Source organism: Monodelphis domestica, chromosome 7, assembly GCF_027887165.1.
Source record: "Monodelphis domestica isolate mMonDom1 chromosome 7, mMonDom1.pri, whole genome shotgun sequence".
NCBI lineage: Eukaryota > Metazoa > Chordata > Mammalia > Didelphimorphia > Didelphidae > Monodelphis > Monodelphis domestica.
In genome coordinates, this window is record NC_077233.1 from 263074705 (window position 1) to 263097170 (window position 22466).

Here is a 22466-nt window from a genome sequence, read left to right on the forward strand (position 1 = left end):
CCCTCTGATGCAATCCCCTTAAATGACATTATATAAATGTAAATTCATTATAAAATTATTTGATAGTCACGTTAGTCCTTTCCATTAAGGTTCCCAACATATTCTAGAGCTCCTTGTCATCCTTCCAAGGAGGGGGAACTTTATCCTCTGCACCATAGAAAACTCCCAGTGAAAAAGAGGCAGATCCAGGATCCCTACACCCGGACATTCATTTGAAGTTTTGCTCAGATATCTTCTGGGTCAGTATAGCAAGAGACAAGACTTTACTCAGAATGGTGAACCATTCCTGGAGTCACATTTCTTCCCTTTACTTTCATGGCTTGGATGCCCAAGTGATTAGAAAAACCCAAACTTTTTAATTAATTAAAAAAACCCATGAGCTGATATGGACCTCAGTGTCCTCATTTGTAAAATTAAAGACATGGAATTAGAAGATCTCCAAGTTCTTTTACAACTCTGAGATTTTATGGTCCTGTGATTATGTTGGACTCTTGCTCCCTGCAGCTACCATTATACTGGTAAAATTGCAAATCGTATTCTTAGCATTAGAGTTTGGAAAAGTTCTTTAATTTTCTTCAGCAAGACTAAGAAACATTACCTTCTCTATTGTAGTTTTTTGACTTATATATGGCACAACATAGAGCCCCAGAACAATTAACTTGGTCTGGAGAAAGAACTTTTGCCCCCCACCCCATGGAACCCAAAGGTAATAGGGAAGTTTTGACCTGGAAGGAAACTCTTGTTTTCCATACGACACCTTCCCTACTATCCTTCAGCATTTGAAGATGGAGTTATGAATGGGATAGAAAGTCAGGCATTTAGAATTTGAGATTCTTCTGTGAAATTGTTTTTGGAAGCCCCACCAATATCTTTGAAATCATTTCTGTGCAGATCAGAATAAAATTAGTATCAGCTAAATGAAACCATATTCTTGTGTTTAATCTGTGAGTATTTCATAGAATATTAAATTCAGCTAGACTGCAGGGTATTAAGCTTGCAAGTAGTGTTAAATTTGAGTACAGCACGATGCTTTGAAAAATGAGATTTTTGTGCCAAATACTTTGGATCTCAGGTTATAAAAACAGGATATTATAAATTCTGAGTCTTGTTTGGGGAAGAGGTGGAGATAAAAACACTGGCTCATCCAATTTTATTCTAATTAGGTCCACTTGCAGGGAGTCTATATCATTCAATATATATTGAACCTAGTACGTTACATCTGTAGATACTGCTGACTTTACCGTCAGAAAGAGAAAGAGGTGCCTTCTCCAAATTAGAAATGAAATGAGAAGTTTCTTTGCAACAGTTCTTTGGCATTATGGAACTATGCCCAGAAGAAGTTAATTAGGGTTCCTTAAATGACATTGGCAACACGAGACCCAAATGGCTTCTTTTTTCATCTTTGGTCATTTTAGATGGGTTTTCTTCCTATAGTCAAGCAGTCAAAAGGCCAGACCTGCTTATTCTTGAGCCTGTAGCAAGGCTTTATTTGGAAGCCTCAATTAACTACTTAATCGTTAATATTTAAGCCCTAAAAGAGGGGGCAGGAGAATTTTGAAATCCCCTGGCCTCAACATGAGCCACTTGACGATGCTGGCGACACTCATGTTCTTGCCCAGAACAGAAGTGAAACATAGAGTAATAGGATTCATAAAGTCATGAGCTGGAAGAAACTCTGCTACTTCACCCTTCTCATTTTTCAGAGGGTTAAACAGCACAGAACAAGGAAAAGACTTGACTGAGGCCACTCAGGGAGGATGAAAGCAGATTTTTTAGCTGCCACCACATTGGAGAATTATAGCATTATTACAGGTTAAGAATATAGTTATAATTTTAAAATCTATTTTTGCCAATTATATTCCTTGACACGTGTCTCAAGACCCAAGCTGAAGTCTTATTCTCTTCTTGATCTTTGGAAGCTTGTAATTAACCAAGGCCCCATCTTCCTTTTCTCTCTCTTTCTCTCTTTGTCTCTTCCTTCCATTGGCAGATGCCAAACAGAAGGACAGTGGCATCCCTGGGGGTTCCACTGTACACAGTAGTTGGTGCTTCTCTACCAGTAGTAATAGTCTGAGGAGAATTGCTTGACTCCAGGTGGGCTGGGAGAGGGTGTAAGCTGAGAGAATGGAAGAGACAAAGAACCAGATAGGGGAAGGAAAAAAGCCACCCTTTACTTTAGTTAGGTAACTTTTTTTTTCTTCTCACTGACCTCCTTTTATATATCTTCCTTCTCACATGTCTGTGTTTTTTTTCTCCTCCATGCTATGGCAGTGGTGCTCCATGCTGATGAGACAATACTTGGTGCAACCCCAGACAGTCATTTTTCAGGTAATTTCTTAGGGTCCAGCTCACATTTTTTTTGGGTATCAAGCTGGTTGGCTTTCTCAATGAGGCAGGGGTGCTTGGATGAGTTTCTTCCCTCAGATTTTTCCTGTCAAAGTCCAGATCCAATGTCCTAGAAAGGAAAATGTCCAGGTGTTGATTGACTGTCTCCCCTTTTCCCCTTCCTTCTCCCAAATTTAGCCATTTTAGGTAGGCTAGAACTCATAAGCAGGGCTCATGGCCATGCATCAGTATAGAAGAAATGTTCTTCTCATTAGGCAGGTGTTCTAAGGAATAGATGGTGGAAAGAGCTTGTTTTTGCTGGAGAAGGATGTGTTCAGTATTTGTGAATTGTTGACATTTCTTATTTTAGTGACTTAATGAAGGGATGCACAATGTGCCTCACTGATACAAAACCCCCAAATGATAATAAAACCAATCTAAGATCTCTGGGAAATAGAAAACTCACGAAATAATAATTTTGCTTGAGTTGGAATAGTGTAAAAAGAATTCTGTACTCTGTGTGTGTTAAGGGATCCTTGTTCTGAGCCTTGCTTCTCTACTACCTATTGTACCCAGATTTTTATGGGAGTAAAGGAAAACATGAGAGAATTACTATCATTAAATAGATAAAACCATCCTTCATAGTCTACCTTCTGTTTTTTGAGACCCATACCTTTCCTTCCTGAATACTTTCTGCTTACCTGTCTGTAAAAACTGAAATCTCTATTTGGGGACCTATCTGCTAACATACTAGATGAGGAGTATTCCAGAAAAGGATCCATGAAAGGAATTAGACATGTGTTAGCCAGGAGAAGAGATGAGTAGGGGGGTATATGATGTTTTTGGTTTATGAAGTGCTGTCCTGTGGAGGAAGGATTAGACTCATCCTGTTTTGCCCCAGAGAGTACAACTAGGAACTCTGGTTGGAAGTTGTAAGGGGAAAATCTATTTGGATGTGGAACGGATTACTATATTTCATGAGGTTTTTCTTGATTAGAGGTCTTAAAAAAAGACTGGATATGTTATTGAAGGGATTTTTGACCAGATTTGGGTTGCACTTAAATGGACTTTTTGATCCCTTCTTCCCCCACTAAAGTCTGTGATTCTGTGTGAGTCCACCGAAGAATCTGTGGCACCATGTGCGTGAAGTCTAGAGAAGACTTCTTGAGGCCATCTGAGACTGAGCATCATAACCATTGTGGCTGAATTTATAGTCTGGCTATCAATGTCGAATGGCTTTTGTAGTAGGGAATATCAGAGGATGACCTCTAGTTTGTTAAATAAGACTTCATAGGCTGCTGGCATTCAACTGAAGGAAGTGTACACCATAGATAGCCTTTGTGTCCAAATGAGTTTTTTAAAAACTAGAGAGATAACACTATTATCCATGCACAGTGGAAAAAAAAGTTGTGAGACTGATCTGTCCTAAGACAACTTTTTTATTTTATTTTTCCCAATGTTGTTCCCATTTCCTTGTTCTCACACAGATCTGGAGAGGAGTGGCACCATTTTTTGGTCTACAAGACCCCAGTCTCCTCCTTCAGCTGCTGGGTACACACACACATAATATAGATGGAACATATGGATATATATTTAGAACATATGTATGTGTGTATAGCTCTATGTGTGTATTTATACATATGCAAACATACATAATTTCCCAATCATTCCCTCCAGACTTCTCTTCCATTTTCAGAGCTGACCCGGTACTCTGTTGTAGGATCTATCAGCCATTTCTCATGGCTATCAGATGAACTCTTATCATGTTTCTGATTAAACTAATAATATCAGATGTTTATAAAGTGCTTTAAAAAGTACTTGAAGTAGCCTCATGTGATCAGTGCTTAGAGTGGTGTCTGGACATGATAGGTGCTTAATTAAATGACTGACCTTATGGTGACCACGAGAAATGGGCAGTAGAAGTATTATTGAGCTAATTCTGTTGATGAGGTTCAGAGAAATTAAGGGCAGAGGGTGATTAGGTGGCACGATGGATAGAGCATTGGGTCTGGAGTCAGTTCAAATCTAGCCTCAGACACAGACAGGGCTGCCAAAATTCTTTTAATTAAGTTGAGCTCAGAATCTCTGCTTTCTGATTTTAGCAGCTGTCCCAAAAACAATCTGAAAAGTTATACCAAAATATCTAATTATTTTCTGTAACCCAGCAAATTTGACAGAATAATATATTTTTTTAAAAAAGAGATAGAGGATTTTAGAAATCCTTTGATATCTCCTTTTAACTGTTCTATGGGTCCACAATTGGGTGTGACCCATAGCCTGATTTCATCATTACCGACAGAGTTCAAAATCTTACCATGACGAAAGGCTTAATATCATTTAGATGATCCTGCTGTTCTCCTGTTGTCATTTTGAATAATTGCAAATTATTCTATGGCAAATTTACTAACTACCCTTTATTGTTGATAGAAGCAAAATCAAACATTCCCCAAAACCGCTAGTACTAAATTTCACTGGAGCAACTGTAAACTTTAAAACGATCCCACTTAGAGACAATTTTGCATATGTAACAAATAAATACCCTTCCTCCTTACCTCTCCTTTTCTGGTTTATTTTCTTTCATTTCAGAAACTTGTTTAACTGGAGATAGGATTTCAGGTGTAGGGATGATGGTGAAGAGAGCGCATGCTCATACTTGTGCTTTAAGCTTCTTTTGAAGTAGGAAAATTCCTGATGGGTACCCCTGTTATCTTCCCTGAGAACCATTCTGACAGCTATTTCAATCCTCTGGGACTCCAAGAAGAAGACTCTAATTTCAAGATCTTGGTTTCATAAAAATAGCTTAAAGAAAGGAGACAGACTTCAGAACAAATTCCTGTTGGGGCCATGGAAGCATTTCTAAGTAAAATCTACACTCTTAAAATTTTTGGCAAAGTATCACTTTTTTTTTTTAACTTAAAGTGACTATTTGTCAAATCCAATTTCAGTTTACTAGATAATGAATTTAGTTCTCCTAATGGACTAAGAGCCCAGGCAACACCAACCTCTCATTCATTCACCAGTTCAAGGAGACATTGGTTGCTGCTGCCTGTTTTTATGATGAACACAACTCTTCCCTCGGCGGGAGACGTGGATCTCTTCCAAACAACCAGCTCTTGCTACACTTCCATGTTGTGTTTGCATACAGTAGTGAAAAGGAATTTGGTTTCCTGGACCATGAAAGATACCAGAGGCAAATTTGAACTGAATCATGATCAACTCATTTGGATCCACTTATTTTCTGCTAAGTTCTACAACTCAACACTGACTTAAAACAAAAATCCGCCATCTTATTTTCATGAAGCTGGGCAGAGAAACCCAGCTGTTTGTTCTATCCATTCACAGTGATGTAGGACTGAAACTGAATGAAAGTGTGTTACTAAATATGTTCTGGTTTTCCTGTAGAGTGGGATTTGGCATTGTGGAGGAATTTTCCTGCTTTGGTTAATGGCAAGAGTCCAGCAGCACATAACTAGAGTCCTTTGCTTATTGCATTGCTAAGGTGTCTTTTGCTTAATTTTTCAGACCACAGAATACTCAGCCATGGCATCACTTGCTGGTGGATTAGATGACATGAAGGCCAATTTAACAAGCCCTACATCGGCGGACATAGGGGCCAATGTCCCAGGGCCACAGTCATACCCCCTTGTGACAGGTAAGAAATGCAAGAGACTGATGTATGTTGCAACCAAGTGGATTTGTTGATTGAATGGGGAAAAACACAGCAGCATTTTGGTGCTGATAGCTGTTGGTAGCTATTTATATTATAATAAGGTCATAAAACATTGGAATGTACGTGTGGATGGGAGGCTATTCTCTCTAAAGAAGTCTTGGTCTTGATGTGAGTTCATTACTTATTGTTCAAACAAGGCCAGAGGAGATACAAATCTAAAACTCAGATTAAAAAAACTTGCACAAAACAGGAACTGAGCCTTATTATGTGCTTGTATTGATGTTGATCAGAACACGGCTTGAATGGCATTATGTCTGGAACACATGAGGTTGGGTCTGGGATAGGTTTGAGTCTCCAGATAATGCTGCTTGATATCAACAAAAATCAGCTTAAGTCCTGGTTCCTTGGCCATATCATGGTATAGAGTGGCTCATTAAGAAATTCTCTTTTATAGAAGGTGACTCTTAAAGCCATCATCATTCTTTTCACTGCTTATTAAGGGGTTATTAAGAATAGTGTTGTGCATCAATGACCTAACCAGAGTTCTTGAGCCCAGGTGTTGAACGCTGATTTTTCTCTGTCCTCTTGCTAAATATCGGTTACCATTTTGTACTGAGCTGAAAATTATTTTCATCCCTGACATTGATTTGTTTTTATATTTTACTTTGACTCACGTGGTCTCCTAGCTTTTCTTCCAATCCTTTGCCCTACAGTTTGCCTCCCTCTGTTTTGATTGATCCCTTCACCTAAGGAGATGATTGTGCTATATACTCATGGAACCATGATGTAGTAGAAAGAGTACTGAACACCTGGAGTCAGAAAGATCTGGGGTCAAATCTTGTTTCATGCAATTACGAACGATGTGATCCCAGGCAAATAACTTCTCTGAGCCTCAGTTTAATTCCTCTGCTAAATAAGATAGTAATCAAGTCATCTAGCCCAATCCCCTCTGAAAGCTTGAATCCTTTCAGATCATCTGCAAAATATATTCACTCAGAATAGTGAAGTGACTTGCTCAAGGCTACATAAACAATAAGCAGCAGAAATGAGATTTAAATTCATGTCCTATAACTCTAATTCCAATGCTCTAATCCTTGTGAAGTAATTGTTATTACTGTACCTCATAATCCTCTGAAGATCCCATGAGATAAGATTCAAAATGCTTGCAAACTTTAAAATGCTGTATAAATGTTACTTGTTATTATCTGGAGAATGGAGGACACTGGACTAGAAGTTGGATGTATTAGCGATGTGATGCCGGGGAAGTAAAAACCCTCTTTGGGCATCATTTTTCTTCCCTTTAGTATATAGCTAAAACCTTTGGTTTTACATAATACTTATGGCCATCACACAAGACTATTGTGTGAAATATGCATTGTAAAGGGCTGTAGAAATTTAGTTGTTATTGATATTATCATCTTTGTTCTTCATCTAGTTTTTATCATTTTTGATAGAATTCAGAAGAAAACACGCCTGGTTGCCATCTTGCTTTTATTCTTTTATTTTTAGTGTTCTATGGACTATTGCCCAGGTGGATAAAATAATTATCTTTTTGTCACTGAATAAATTATAAAACTTATTATTATAATTTATTTCTTTATCATCTTTCTTTTTAATGTAATGCAGACAGAAATGTTCCCTCTTTCACTTGAAAAACATACTCGGTTCTATTCAGGAGCAATGACAAAAGAATTAAAGCCAAGCCTTAAACTGTCTCCTTTCAAGATGCCACTTTTTAGTGCAATTTTTCTTGATAATACTCCCTGGAAGCATGTATTAGATTGATGTTATTCAGTTGTTTCAGTCATTTCCAACTCTCTGTGACCCCATTTGGGGTTTTCTTGGCAAATATACTAGAGCAGTTTGCTGTTTCCTTCTCCAACTCATTTTATAGTTGAGGAAACTGAGGCAAACAGGGTGAAGTGACTTGTCCAGGTATACACAGCTAGGAAGTATATGAGGCCAGATTTGAGCTCAGGTATTCCTGACTCCAGCATAGGTGCCCCTTTATTTTAAATAGAGATCATTAGTCCATGTGAACATCACTTACTCCAGTATTTTCACTCTGCTTGGATCTATTTAGATATTTTCAGACCACAATTAAACCATCGGTATGGAGCTGAGTCAAAAGCTTTGTAATAAGAAAGGCAGTGTAAATGACACTTTAAGGGGGAAGGGAAGATTGTTCAGTAATCACCAAGTTAATAATGAGTTGCTTTTTATAGCCCTGGGACTTTGAATTATAAGCTCAAAACTTATTAGTCGATAAGTCAGCAAGCATTTTTATCAAGGGCTCACTATGTGCCAATTGTGACAGCTAGGTGGTTCCAAGGATAGAATGGTGGGCTAGGAGCCAGGAACATTTATCTTCCTGAGTTCAAACCTGGCCTCAGACATTTATGCCCCATAGCAAATCATTTAACCCTGTTTGTCTCAGTTTCCTCATCTGTAAAATTGGCCAGAGAAGGAAATGGCAAGTCACTCCAGTATCTCTCCTGGGAAAACCCCAAATGGGGTCATGAAGAATTGGTAATGACTGAAAAATAGTCTAGTTCTGTGTTAAGCACTAAGATATAAAAAGGGCAAAAATAGTTTCTTTCCTTAAGAAGCTCACAATTTATTACTATTATTATTTTGTTCTCATCACTTCTTGTGAATGTCGGATAGAAATGATCTTTGAGTAAGTCACTACTCTAATTTTTTTAACATTTATTATTGGGGGGCAGCTGGGTAGCTCAGTGGATTGAGAGCCAAGCCTAGAGATGGCAGATCCTAGGTTCAAATCTGGCCTCAGACACTTCCCAGATGTAAGACCCTGGGCAAGTCACTTAACCCCCATTGTCTAGCCCTTACCACTCTTCTGCCTTAGAACCAATACACAGTATTGATTCCAAGACGGAAGGTAAGGGTTTAAGAAAACATTTATTATTGTACAGACTATTGTACAGGGGAAAAGTAACTAGTATTTAAAAATCTGAGTGTCGAAAAGAGGATCCTTTGTGTATTCAGTGAAAGCACCCCTAGTACCACTTAAGGGGTAGAAATGACAACAGGAATGATATGCACCTCATTCTCATGCCACATGGATTTGATCCTACAAGGAATCTATGTTTCAAAAAAGTTTTGTAATTTGGAGATTATGATATTCTGTTCTGATGACATTGTTTGTCTTTGTTTGGGTGGTTGTGGGCAATGGGTTTGATTTGTGACAATATTATGGGGATTGGTCTTCTGTCCTTCTGTGATAGACAACAAGCTTCTTACAATGCTATCCCATAGGCTGTATCTTGTTAGATATTTGGTAGGTATTAATATTTTAAAGCCTAAATTAATGGGTTTCACAGTTGCTGCCATTTCCTTGAATGATCAACAGTGATCAAAATGTCTGGGATGCTTAAAGACAACCTTTCTGTCATGTATGGTAGCAATGAGATGAATTGCCATCTTAAACTATTCTCTCATTCCATGACTCCACCAGTTGGTTGATACTTCTTTGTTGACACATTGCCGTCTGCGTTCATGCAGATGTTGCCGAGTTAGGAGCCTGTGAATTCCATTCTTGGATCAGTCATTTCATCGGCTCCATCTAGATGTAAGCTACTCTCAGTTATATTTAGCTTATGCAATGGCATATACTGGTTATCCTTCTTAATTATTGCTTCATGAAGTGATGTCTACTTGTTCCAGAACTATTTATGTAGGGTTTTGACTTGTTTATTAGGTGCTCTGAGAATGTCCATCAATGTTCTTCTTCCTTTTTGGTAAGGAAATGTTAAATTTTCACCAGTTGTCTTAAAGAAAGGGACCCTATGTTACATCAACGCCATGTGGGTTTTTGTCAGGATGTTTTCCAAAGCTCCATTTTTCCAAAGGTCCATTTTTGCAGTTACAAGGACATCCATGAAGTCTGGTATTATGTAGGTATTAATCACTTTAAATATTTTTTCTTCCCATTCAGCATAGAATTCAGAATGCCAATAAACCTCTTACTTATGTATGATTACAAGCTTCTTCTCCATATCTTTATGCTTAATGTGTCTTCCTTGGAGTAGACAAGGCATTTGTAGGAATTACCTTCATCCATTGATTCTGTATGACCAGAGCTTGAAGGCTTTGGACTCTATCTTTCTTTAGCACACATGAAGAATTTCATGATATGAAGGAGCTGTTTAATATGTGGAGCCACATGAACTTGATGACAATTATGCTCATCATGTGATTTATAGATATTTTGGTTCGACTTCTCTTTAACATGGAAGCCATACTCAGTTCTATAGGAGAGTTGATAATGGAATCAAGACTAGGAAGAACAATACTGGCCCTTAAATTAACTTTCTGAAAAATGTCACATCTATTAATTTTTCTTCACGTTATTATGTTGGTAACATTTTCCAACCCTTACCTTCTGTTTTAGAATCATTACTTAGTATTGGTTCCAAAGCAGAAGAGCCATATGGACCAGGTAATGGGGGTTAAGTGACTTGTTCAAGGCCACACAGTTAGGAAGTTTCTGAGGACATATTTGAACTGAAGAACTCCCATCTCTAGGCTTGGTTCTCTATCCACTTAGCTGAACCACTTAGCTGCCCACCTGATGGTAATATTTTAAAAGAGAACATTTTTTCCATGTGCACATTAAGTATTCTAAGACTCTTAGGTCTGTTTTATGTGATCATGATCAGGCTCTGAATGTGGGGCCAAGGTAAAGGCTTTATGACAATCAATACAGGTTACAGTGCTTTGGAGCACTTGTTCGGTAATTACTAACTGAATAAGAAATCGGCACATTCTTTTTATCCTTCATCCAATATGTTGTTTTCTGTGAAGGTTTTACATATCCACAAATACTTGGTCTAAATCTGATCAGTCACAGTTGACTGTGGTATGGTGGTACCTTGACCCCAACATCATGATGTCATTTTGGTCTTCTTTGAGCACAGAGGTTGTACAACATCAAGAAATATGTGAGCTAAATCAACTGAAATGTTCTCCCCAAAGTGACTGGCTATCTCTTAAGTGTCCAATCTAATGGCCCTTTCTCAATCCTTATCATTCTGGACCTTTCTGCAAGCATTAGGCTTTTGTGATGCTGTTTTCTCCTGGTTCTCTTCCTACCTGTGTGATCTTTCTTCAGTCTCCACTTCCCATGGATTCAACTATGATCTCTATATAGAGAACTCTCAGATTTATTTGTCTAGTCCTAATTTCTTTCCTGACATTCATCCAGTCTTGTATCTCCAATTGCTTATTGAACATCTTGAACTGGCTGTCTCATAGACCTCATAAACCAGTCATGTCAAAAACTGAACTAATGTTCTTTCCCTCCATATCTTTTCTTAACTTCCCTATTACTGTTGAAGAAGGTGCCACCATCTTTTCCGTCATTCTTAACTTATCATTCTCTCTCACTCAGCCAGTCTGTTGCCTAATATTGCCATCTCTTCCCTCATAACATCCCCTTCTTTCCTCTGATACTGTCAGTACCCTGGTACAAGTTCCTAACCCCAATAGCCTGGACTACTGTAGTAGGGAGCTTGCTAATGTTCCTGCCTCAGATTTCTCCCGAGTCCAGTTCATTCTTCACTCAGTTATCAAACTGATTCTTAAAGTGAAAGTCTAATCATCTCACCCACCTATTAAATAAATTCTAGCATTTCTCGTGTCTCCAGGATTAAATATAAACTCCTTTGTTTGGCTTTTAAAGCCCTTCATAATCTTACTCCTTCTTTCTGTTCCAGGCTTCTGAAGCTTTGCTCTTCTTCCCATCTCTGTGATCCAGTGTCATTGGTCCTGTCCTATATGACACTGTATTTCTCCTTTCCATGCATTTTTACTGGTTCTTCTCCATGCCTGGGATTCTGTTCCCTCCTCAACTCTGCCTTCTGGTTTCCCTGACTTCTTTCAAATTTCAGATAAAATCTCATCTTCTGCAAGAAGCCCTTCTCCTTTCTACTTAATTTGAACTCCTTCCTACTGAGATTATCCCCAATTTATTTTGTATCTGTCTTGTTTGTACATTTGTCTCCTCCATCAGGCTGTGAGTTCCTTGAAAGAAGGTTCTGTTTTTTACCTTTCTATTGTATTCCTAGTGGTTAGCACAATGCCTGGCATAAAGTAGGTGTTGAACAAATGCTTGCTGACTGACTAGTAATTATATGATGTTTTCTGCAAGGCAGAATCAAGCTTGTATCTGAGAGGGAGCTAGTAAAAGGCTCTGCTTTTTTATGTGCCATTGTGAAGTGTTTGAGCCAGTCATTACAGATTTTATCTGTATCCATTGCTTTCCAGAGTTTCAGTCACCTTCCATTGATGTAATTGTTCTATCATTCATTATACTGATGGTGTGCAAGTTTCGCTTCTGATTTAATCCAACTTGTATTATTGTTGACTTAAACTTGATTTTTAAAACACTTACCTTCTGTCTTGGAATCAATACTGGGTATTGGTTCCAAGGCAGAAGAGTGGAAAAGTCTAGGCAACGGGGGATAAGTGACTTGCCCAGGGTCACACAGCTGGGAAATGTCTGAGGCCAGATTTGGAACTAGGACCTCCCGTCTCTAGGCCTGGCTCTCAATCCACTGAGCTACCTAGCTGCCCCCTTGATTTAAACTTTGAGGACCATTGAGATGACTAGAAATTCTTCTCATCCTTTTTCTTGGAGGATTCATTCTCGCCTCTATTTCCTTTGTCTTCCAATCCTCTGTAGTAGTTTTTTATTGATGTTGAATTATTTGTTTTATTCTTCGTGTTGCTTTGAATCCTTTTATCACCTTAAGATTTTAACTTTTGATTTCTGTTACTGATTAAGGAAATGGAGAATTTCTGATATACTTTGATCGTCTAGATTCTCTTCTGTAGGTTTCTTTTTGGTTCCCCTTAAGTAGGCAATTTGGCATACGATCTAGATAGATAATCTTTCAATATTTTCCCTCAGATCTCCCATTACTTTTCTAAGTCATTCTTGCCAGTATAGTGTTTGATGCCTATTTTAAAGAGCATTTCTTCATAGTTCTACCTTTCTTCCTATTTTTTAAAAATCATGGTAACTGCTGTTTGTGTATGCTCTTCTGTTCAATTGCTGAAATTTTTTTACACTTTCTGTCAAATATTGTTGGAAAAGAATTTATTAAGTGACTTCTATGTGCCAGAAATTGTAAAGTACTTTTTTAAACCCTTATCTTCCATCTTAGAATCAATACTGTGTATTGGTTCCAAGGCAGAAGAGTGGAAAGAACTAGGCAATGGGGGTTAAGTGATTTGCCCAGGGTGAGTCCAGATTTGAACCTAGGACCTCCAGTCTCAAGGTCTGGCTTTCAATTCACTGAGCCACCCAACTGCTCTCTGAACTAAGGATTAAAAAAAAACAACCTTGTTTTATTGCTAACTGTGGAATAGTATATTCATTCATAATGTTTATAGCAAAATTCCAATTAATTTTTTAAAAATCACTCTTTCAGAATAGTTGATCTGCTGGTTGGGTTCATGTCATCAAACTTAAAAAGGGTGTTTTTGAAATTATGGTCCACAAAATATATTAAATTGATTGTCTTTTCAATGAGGGGGGAAGAAGGGAAGGAGGGAAGAAATTTGGAGCTCAAGAATTTTTAAAATGGATATTAAAATGTTTTTTGTATGTAATTGGAAAAATGAAATATATTACCTGAAAATGAAATTCCAACCCAAGTATTCTTATCTCCCTTTCAAAATTAGTTTAGACATTGGAATTACTTTGTCATATATTTTGTTTTTGTATAGTTTAAGTAAAATATAATTTCAAGGTTCTCAGTTCTTTCAAAATTACCATCTTCAGATTTCAGTAGTTTTCTAACTCATCTCTTGAATTCTGTCTAATCTAGGTTTAATGATGAAGTTCTTTTTTAAGAGTGCCTTAAATGGTCACTCTTATGTTTGTTAATAACTTAGAGCTGAGGATACTAAATATAAATAGAATAAAACACTTACTTAAAACTAATAAGATCTTTTTCCAGTTTGTGGTGCTAGAGTATTGCCCATGATGAAATTATTTCTGTCTTTAGTTTCATTTTGATAACAATTATGACATGTCCATTCTAATGGTCAGTGCCATATACCCTGATGCAATTCCATCAGAAAGGGCTTTGGGGATTCTAACTTATTTAATTTTTTCTATTAATATAACACGTACAGCACAAAGCAAACCCAATCATATCCCCATTGACCCTTGTGATCGAGCAGTTGTTTTTCTTCTGTGTTTCTATTCCCATGGTTCTTCCTCTGAATATAGATAGCATTATTTCTCATAAGACCCTCAGAATTGTCCTTGATCCTTGCATTGATGCTAGTAGAGAAATCTGTTACATTCGATAGTAACACAGTGTATTAGCCTCTGTGTACAATGTTCTCCTGGTTCTGCTCCTCTCACTCTGCATCAATTCCTGGAAGTAGTTCCAGTTCCCACGGAATTCCTCCAGTTCATTATTCCTTTGAGTACAATAGTATTCCATCACCAATAGATATCATAATTTGTTTAGCCATTCCCCAATTGAAGGGCATCCCCTCATTTTCCAATTTTTTTGCCACCACAAAGAGCACAGCTATGAATATTCTTGTACAAATCTTTTCCCTTACTATCTCTTTGAGGTACAAACCCAGCAGTGCTATGGCTGGTGCAAAGGGTAGGCAGTCTTTTAGCACCCTTTGGGCATAGTTCCAAATTGCCATCCAGAATGGATGGATAAATTCACAACTCCACCAGCAATGCATTAATGTCCCAATTTTGCCACATCCCTTCCAACATTTATTACTTTTCTTTGTTGTCTTGTTAGCCAATCAGCATGAAAAAGAACACTTTTTCATGTGCTTATTGATATTTTTTATTTCTTTATCTGAAAATTGCCTATTCATGTCCCTTACCCATTTATCAATTGGGGAAAGGCTTGATTTTTTTTTTGATAATTGATTTAGCTCTTTATAAATTTGAGTAATTAGACCTTTGTCAGGGGTTTTTGTTGTGAAGATTTTTTCCCCAATTTGTTGCTTTCATTCTAATTCTGGTTGCATTGGTTTTGTTTGTACAAACTCTTTTTAAATTAATGTAATCAAAATTATTTATTTTATATTTTGTAATTTTTTCTTACTCTTGCTTGGTCTTAAAATCTTTCCTTTCACCCATTCTGAATTGGTGTAGGGTGTGAGATGTTGATCTAAACCTAATCTCTCCCATACTAACTTCCAATTTTCCCAGCAGTTTTTGTCAAATAGTGGATTTTTGTCCCAAAAGCTGGAATTTTTGGGTTCATCATAGACTGTCTTGCTGAGGTCACTTACCCCAAGTCTATTCCATTTATCCTCCCTTCTGTCTCTTAGCCAGTACCATATTGTTTTGATGACCACTACTTTATAGTATAGTTTGAGATCTGGTACTGCTAGGCCACCTTCCTTCACATTTTTTTCATTATTTCCCTTGATATTCTTGATTTTTTGTTCTTCCAAATGAGCTTTGTTATAGTTTTTCTAATTCAGTAAAAAAAGTTGTTGTTTTTTGTAGTTTAATGGGCATAGCACTAAATAAGTAAATTAGTTTGGGTAGGATTGTCATTTTTATTATGTTAGCTCATCCTACCCATGAGCAATTAATGTTTTTCCAGTTATTTAGATCTAGTTTTAATGGTGTGGAAAGTGGTTTGTAGTTGTGTTCAAATAGTTCCTGTGTTTGTCTTGGCAGATAGATTCCTAAGTATTTTGTATTGTCTAGGAATTTAAAATTCCATTTTAAATGGAATTTCTCTTTCTTTTTTTTAAACCCTTACCTTCCATCTTAGAATCAATACTGGGTATTGGTTCCAAGGCAGAAGAGTGGTAAGGGCTAGGCAATAGGGGTTAAGTGACTTGCCTAGGGTCACACAGTTGGGAAGTCTGAGGCCAGATTTGAACCTAGGACCTCCTGTCTTTAGGCCTGGCTCTCAATCCACTGAGCTACCCAGTTGCCCCAGGAATTTCTCTTTCTAACTCTTGCTATTGAGATGTGTTGGAAATGTATAGAAATGCTGATGATTTATGTGACTTTATTTTGTATCCTGCAACTTTGCTAAAGTTGTTGATTATTTCCACTAGCTTTTTAGTTGATTCTCTAGGATTCTTTAAGTAGATCATCATATCATCTGAAAAGAGTGATAGCTTGGCCTCATCATTGCCAATTTTAATACATTCAATTTCTTTTTCTTCTCTAATGGCTACTGCTAGTGTTTCTAGTGCAATGTTAAATAATAGAGATGATAATGGGCATTCTTGAATCACTCCTGATCTTAATGGGAAGGCTTCTAACTTATCCCCATTGCAGATGATGTTTGCTGATGGTTTTAGATATATACTGTTTATTATTCTTAAGAAAAGCCCTTCTATTCCTATACTTTCTAGTGTTTTCAATAGGAATGAATGTTGCATTTTATCAAAGGCATTTTCTGCATCTATTGAGATAGTCATGTGATTTTTGTTGGTTTGCTTGTTGATGTGGTCAATTATGTGGATGGTTTTCCTAATGTTGAACCATCCTTGCATTCCTAGTATAAATCCCACCTGATCATAATGAATAACCCTCATCATCACTTGATGGAGTCTTTATTTTTATTATTTCTATTTAAGAATGATTCTCAATTTTTCTAGGTAGGTATTATAGCTTGATTTTCAACTTAAAGTCACTCCTGTCTGTTTTGAAGTGGACCTAAGCCTTGGGAGACTCCATCTCCAAGGACTCTCAACTGCAACTTCCTCTGAGACATCCCATTTCCTTTGTGGGAGGTGTCAAAGGGAGAATAAAAGAAGAGAGAAGGTTGGGTATTGGTGTCTTTTCCCCCAAAACCTGGGTGTAGAGCTTTGGTCCCTGCATAGCTGCTGGAGATCAAACTTTCTTTATTTTCCCAATCTTTCCTTTCCTAGCCCTTAAATAAACCTACCTAACTTTCTCTGGAGTCTAGTATGATTTAATTTAACTCCCTAGCCTACATTGAAGAAAAGCCTGGTCAATTTCCCTACTATGGCAGGGGGGACCCCCCCCACCTCCTTCCCTTCCTTCCCCTATCTTTCCCTCCTTTTGTCTCCAACTACACCACTTTGAACTTAACCCGTTCAAGGTTGGTTTAGATTTCAGCTGGTTATTGGGTACCTATGGGTACTCTAGAAACACAATTTGTTGACAGTGATAGTTACCAAGCACACTGGTCATGGGGCAGGGGAAGTGAAGGAGGGGGATATTTTTTACCTGAAGTTGATACCAAACAACTGGTTTCATCATTAAACAAAGCTTCCTAGATCTCATATACCACATTGTTTGGCCAATCCCCAATTGATGCACACTCATCAAATTTTACCAAAAGTTGACTGTGGGACAACTTTTCCCTCCACACTAGAGAGGCACAGGGTATGTCCTGGAATCTTCCTGGTGTTCAAGCTCAGACCAGATCCTAGTGCTGGGAAGCTCATTCTAGCCTGAAGCCACATGAGGAGGTGGTTACTAGTTTAGCCAGTGTCACTAAGTCCTAGAGATATATTAGTTTCACCCATCTGTTTTTTTAATTAAATGAATCAATTGATTAACAAGGATCTATTTAGTGCTTACTAAGAGTCCTTTGTAAACTATAAAGCAAGCTGTCCAATTGTCAGTTGCTTTTATTGTTATCCATGTCACCTGGGTCATTCTGTTGGAACATGCCATTTGACACAGTAATTCTCCCAAAAGGTATATATGATAATTGGTAAAATTATTTACTAAACAGATGCTTTTCTTCATAGGATACAAGTTCTTATAATACACAGTCCTCAGGGGGACTAGATATTGAGAGATGGAAGGGACTTTAGAAGTCATTCAGTCTTTTACTTTACAGATGAAGAAACTGAAGGCTAGAGAAATTAAGTGACTGGTCTAAAATCATACAGGGAGTGGTGAGTGACAAATATGGGATTTAAATCTAGGTCCTCTGACTCCAAATCTAGCCCTCTTTCAATGATATGATATTGCCCATTAAAAAAAACTAATTGAACAACTTTCTGATTAGAAGACTAAAGTTCAGCTAAATCACAAAAAAGGGATGGTTCATCATTCAGTTTTACCCATTGGACCCCAATCCCCCTTTAGGTAAAACAAATCCCTGCTCTTTTCTAAGCTCTATTTTAAGAGGTGTCACTGGGGACTAAAAAGCACCATATCCTGGATGAAGATATGAAAATACTGTCCTAAGAGTTTGAGAAATGCAATGCATTTTATTGTGGCCAAGAAAACTAATCTAGCTCTTTAGATAGGCTGGGATCTGCAGTTCAAGCTTCAGCAGGTTTTATGAGAAAGTCTTGGACCATGTTGGGCTTCCATCCACAAATTGACCCAAGCCGAGTTCGTATTGTGATTCTCCAGTCTTTAAGTCATGTCATAAAACAGTTTAATGCAAAACAGTCTGGTAGTAAAGGGGCCGGGTGAATTACAGTGCCCATTTTTCATTTCCCCCAATTGTGGGCTGGGGTTCATCACAACTTGCAGGAATAGAAGGTAAAAATGCACACTGTAATTGATGGTACATGGGGAGGGCCTGAGGGGTTAGGGCTATAATGACATAGTTTGTGGGAACTGGAGCACTACCGTCTCAACCCTGGGTTCTTTCCCACTCTTTAAGAAGAGGGAGGAAATGGGGCTAAATGATGCTGAAAGAGAATGTCGATGACAGTGCTCAGTACCGCTTCATTCACTGACTCCCTTGTGTTATGGACTGGCGACTAAACATCTGATTAGAGAACAACTCGATTTCTCTCCATCGTTTTTATGCCACATTAAATATTAAGTTAAAAAAATCCCCGCTCTTACTGCTTGCTGCCACGGTTCATAAGCGAGCTCTCCATTTGCAAGCCAATGACATGTGCCCAGCTCATTACTGCTGTAGTCAGCAGTTTCAGGGCAGCCCTGATTGTTACTAATTACCTGCAGATGCATTTTCTCTGCCTCGGCTTGCTGACTTCAGCTTGGTCGCTATCACTTTGAGAGGACAAAGTGGCGCAGGAATTGACACCTTCACTTGGCTCTCCAATGTGGGAAAGGCAGATTGACAAATCTTTAGGCAGTCTTGACTGCAGCTGGTGGGAGAGTCAGTTCGCATTAGTGGGGGCCATGAATGACTGGAAGAGATTGGTCTGGTCTGGCTAAACAGCCAAATGAGAACATTTTGTTTTAGGGGGTTCTGATGTGAATAGCTCATGTGTGCCTTTCAGCCCCGACAAGGTAACGATGGCAGCACTTTTGGGGAAATGCAACGGTCTGAAAGATGAAGAGAAGTCAGAACATTTGAATGATGTAAAAACTTTTGAAGTTTAGACAGCAGCTGCCTTTTTCTCCTATGTGGGGACCCCAGAAAGTCTGCTCCAGATTCAAGGGACTTGGTGGGTTTGTATACACTCAAAATCATGCAGCCCCCTTTAAATAGGAAAGGACCTGCTTGTACAAAAATATTTATAGTTGCTCTTTTTGTGGTGGCAAAGAATTGGAAGGAAACTAAAGGGATGCTCTTCAAGTGGGGAATAGCTGAATAAATTGTGGTATCTGATGGTGATGGAATACTACTGTGTTGTAAGGAATGATGAGCAGGATGATTTCAGAAAGAACTGGGAAGACCTATGTGAATTGATACTGAGTGAAATAAGCAGAACCAGGAGATCATTATACACAGTAACTGAAACATTGTGGAACAATCAAATTTGATAATCTTTGCTACTAGTAGCAATACAGTGATCCAGGACAACTCCGAGGGACTTAAGAAAAAGAATGCGATAGCATTCGTCTCTAGAGAAAGTACTTTTGGAGTAGGAATGGAGATGAAAACATATGATTTATCACTTGTTTATTTGGTTATGTATTTGGGTTTTGGTTCTCTAAGATTATTTGCTTACAAAAATGAATAATAATGAAATTTTAAATAAAGAAACCAGACCTGATAAGCCCCCACTGATGTGTTTATTTTTGCCAGTCAGCCAGGGGACACAAGTGAAAAATAAAGATACTTCATGAAATATTGTAGTGAAAATTAGCATTAGAACACTCCCTACATAAACTGGCATCTATTCTCCAATAAATATACTCACCATCAATAGGAAGAGTAGCCACACTTGGGGAATATGTGATGTGGAGGGATGAATAGGTAGGAAACAAATGTGGAAGGGACTCTGGGGCTGTTGGGCTACTGTTGTTTCCTAATGATGCCATCATGATGCTCCTCTGAAGCTTATTCCCCAGTAGCCTTGTTAGTATGTGGTCTCTTCTGTGTGGTGTTTTCTGGTCATGATACCCTAGTTCTGCTGGTCTCCAGGCTGCTATAGGCTCTCACTGTACATGAGATTGTGGAGGTTCCCTGAAGTTTCTGACTTCATCCAGAATACTTAGCTAAGAACCACAAATTCCACATAAGCGGAAGAGCAGGCTCTGCCTTTACTTTTTAATTTGGAACCCAATGATTTAAGTAGCTCAAAAACACATTAAATGTCCTGAGACTTAGTATGTTTAGTTCTAGTCATTTAGTTTTAGATCTTTGGTTCTTTCAGTGATGAAGGCAAAAACTCATCACAATCAGCTAACACATTTAGTTGCTTCCTCCTCATAAAATCACGAACCTGCCAATTCTCAGAATTTCAGCTGAGTGCAGGTTTTCTCTCCACGAGAGTCTTGCATCTTAGAAGCCAAACTTGTTTGGAACACAGAACAATTGGCAAGCTACTGGGCCTTAAGAACATTTAATATGCTTTTGAACCTACTACACCTGGGCCTGAATCACAGTCCATTCTACCAGAGAAATATCTGACTTAGTGCTATAAATTCCTTATGCATCCCTAATGGGATTCCTGCAAACCCATTTTGGGGGTGTATGACATTCTAGAAGCCAAAGAAATTACACAAGAGCTGTGTAGGTCTCAGGCTCCAAGTTTTTCTGAGTCCCAAGGACTCCTGGGTCTCCTCTGCAAAAGAAAAGAAGGGAAGGCAAGAACAGCAAAAGTAGGTAGGGTATGGCTTTCTACCTTAAGTCCTTATTCCAAATTCCTGCCCTTATTGTGTGTGAGTGGCTGGCAAAAAGCCCCTTCTTTCAATGTAAGACTTTCAGCTGCTCCACGCTTAAAAATAAAAATCTCCTCTCTCCTTTCTTCCTTCCTTTGGGTTCATAATAAGATTAGTGCTAGCACGTTGCAGATGTTACATCCATTTGTGATACTGGGAAAAGTGGAGACTATTATTTCATCTAGAGTAAATCAACAGTTTAGCTCAAGAAGTTTGACCAAGATGTCTGGCTAATCTGGATAACCCAGGTCCCCCAAAGTCGCCCCCGGCCCCCCACTAAGTGGAACCCTTTTTACCTGAGTTGGTTAGATCAAATGGTATTCATGAAATACCTCCTTTACTCTTCATTAACAGAAAAGTCATATGTGTTTTATTGAGTGAGATGCAGCCTAACATTTGCTAAAAGGCACCAAGAATTGCTGACTGGGAAGGGGAGTCAATTGAACCCAGAAATTCATTTCCAGGGAAGTGCTCATAACAGACCTATTGAGAAAACCTAATAGTGTTGCTAACACCTCTCAACATTAGAGTGGCTAAAAGTAATTAGTAAGTGACAAAACCTTTCCAAAGACACAGGCACATCTAACAGAAACCACATGCACATGTCAGGATGAATAAGGAATAAAGGATACCTTCTAAAGTGGGGCAAAGTCTGCCAGTAAATCCAGTCTTTGCACAAGCAGGAGAATAATCTACTTATTTCTCTCCTATCCGCCAATCTTCATAACCAGAGGTCTGTTGGTAAATGTTTAACCATTGTCTCTCTGGGAAAATGCTTGCGTGACAACCTTAAGTTTAATCTACATTGTTAATATTTTCCCATCACTTTCTTAAATCCAGACAATCAATAAAACAATAAATCCAACCCTAATTTGTAATATTTGCTCATTTCTGTGGTACAAACACAATGAAAATTTCTTACCAGAAATTGGAATTTCTTATCAGGCAGATTGAGCTGACTTCGGGGCATTACTTTATCTACTTCCCATGTAAATTTGTAATACTCTCTGAAAAGGGTTTGCCTTTCCAGTTACAACGATATTTCTCTTTTTAAACCCTTACCATCTGGCTTAGAATTGGCACTAAGTATGAGCTCTATGACAGAAGAACAGAAAAGGCTACGCAATTTTGTTTACATGATTTGCTCAGGATCACCCACCAGGAAGAGTGTGAGGTCAAATTTGAACCCAGAACCTCCTGTTTCCAGATCTGGCTCTCTATTCACTGAGCTACCTAGCTGCCCCTACAATGATATTTTCAACTAGCACTGAAGACCTTCCAAATTAGGATGACTCATTGACTTCAAAGTTCCTCCAGAAACCCATGCATCCTCTTTTTCTCCCTCTCACCTCTGTTATCTCTAAATCCAACAATCTTAGGGGAAATTAGGGGGAAAGAAACAAAACTGGGCAT

General features: G+C 38.3%; 1 protein-coding gene across 1 annotated transcript in view; it reads left to right on the top strand.

Moving 5' to 3' along the window:
• Positions 1-22466, top strand: part of PAX5 (paired box 5) — a 344811-nt gene that overhangs the window by 146191 nt on the left and 176154 nt on the right. The window contains exon 7 of the mRNA XM_007497998.3: positions 5848-5977. Within this exon, the coding sequence (XP_007498060.1) occupies positions 5848-5977 (130 nt within the window). The remainder of the gene's footprint in view (positions 1-5847; positions 5978-22466) is intronic.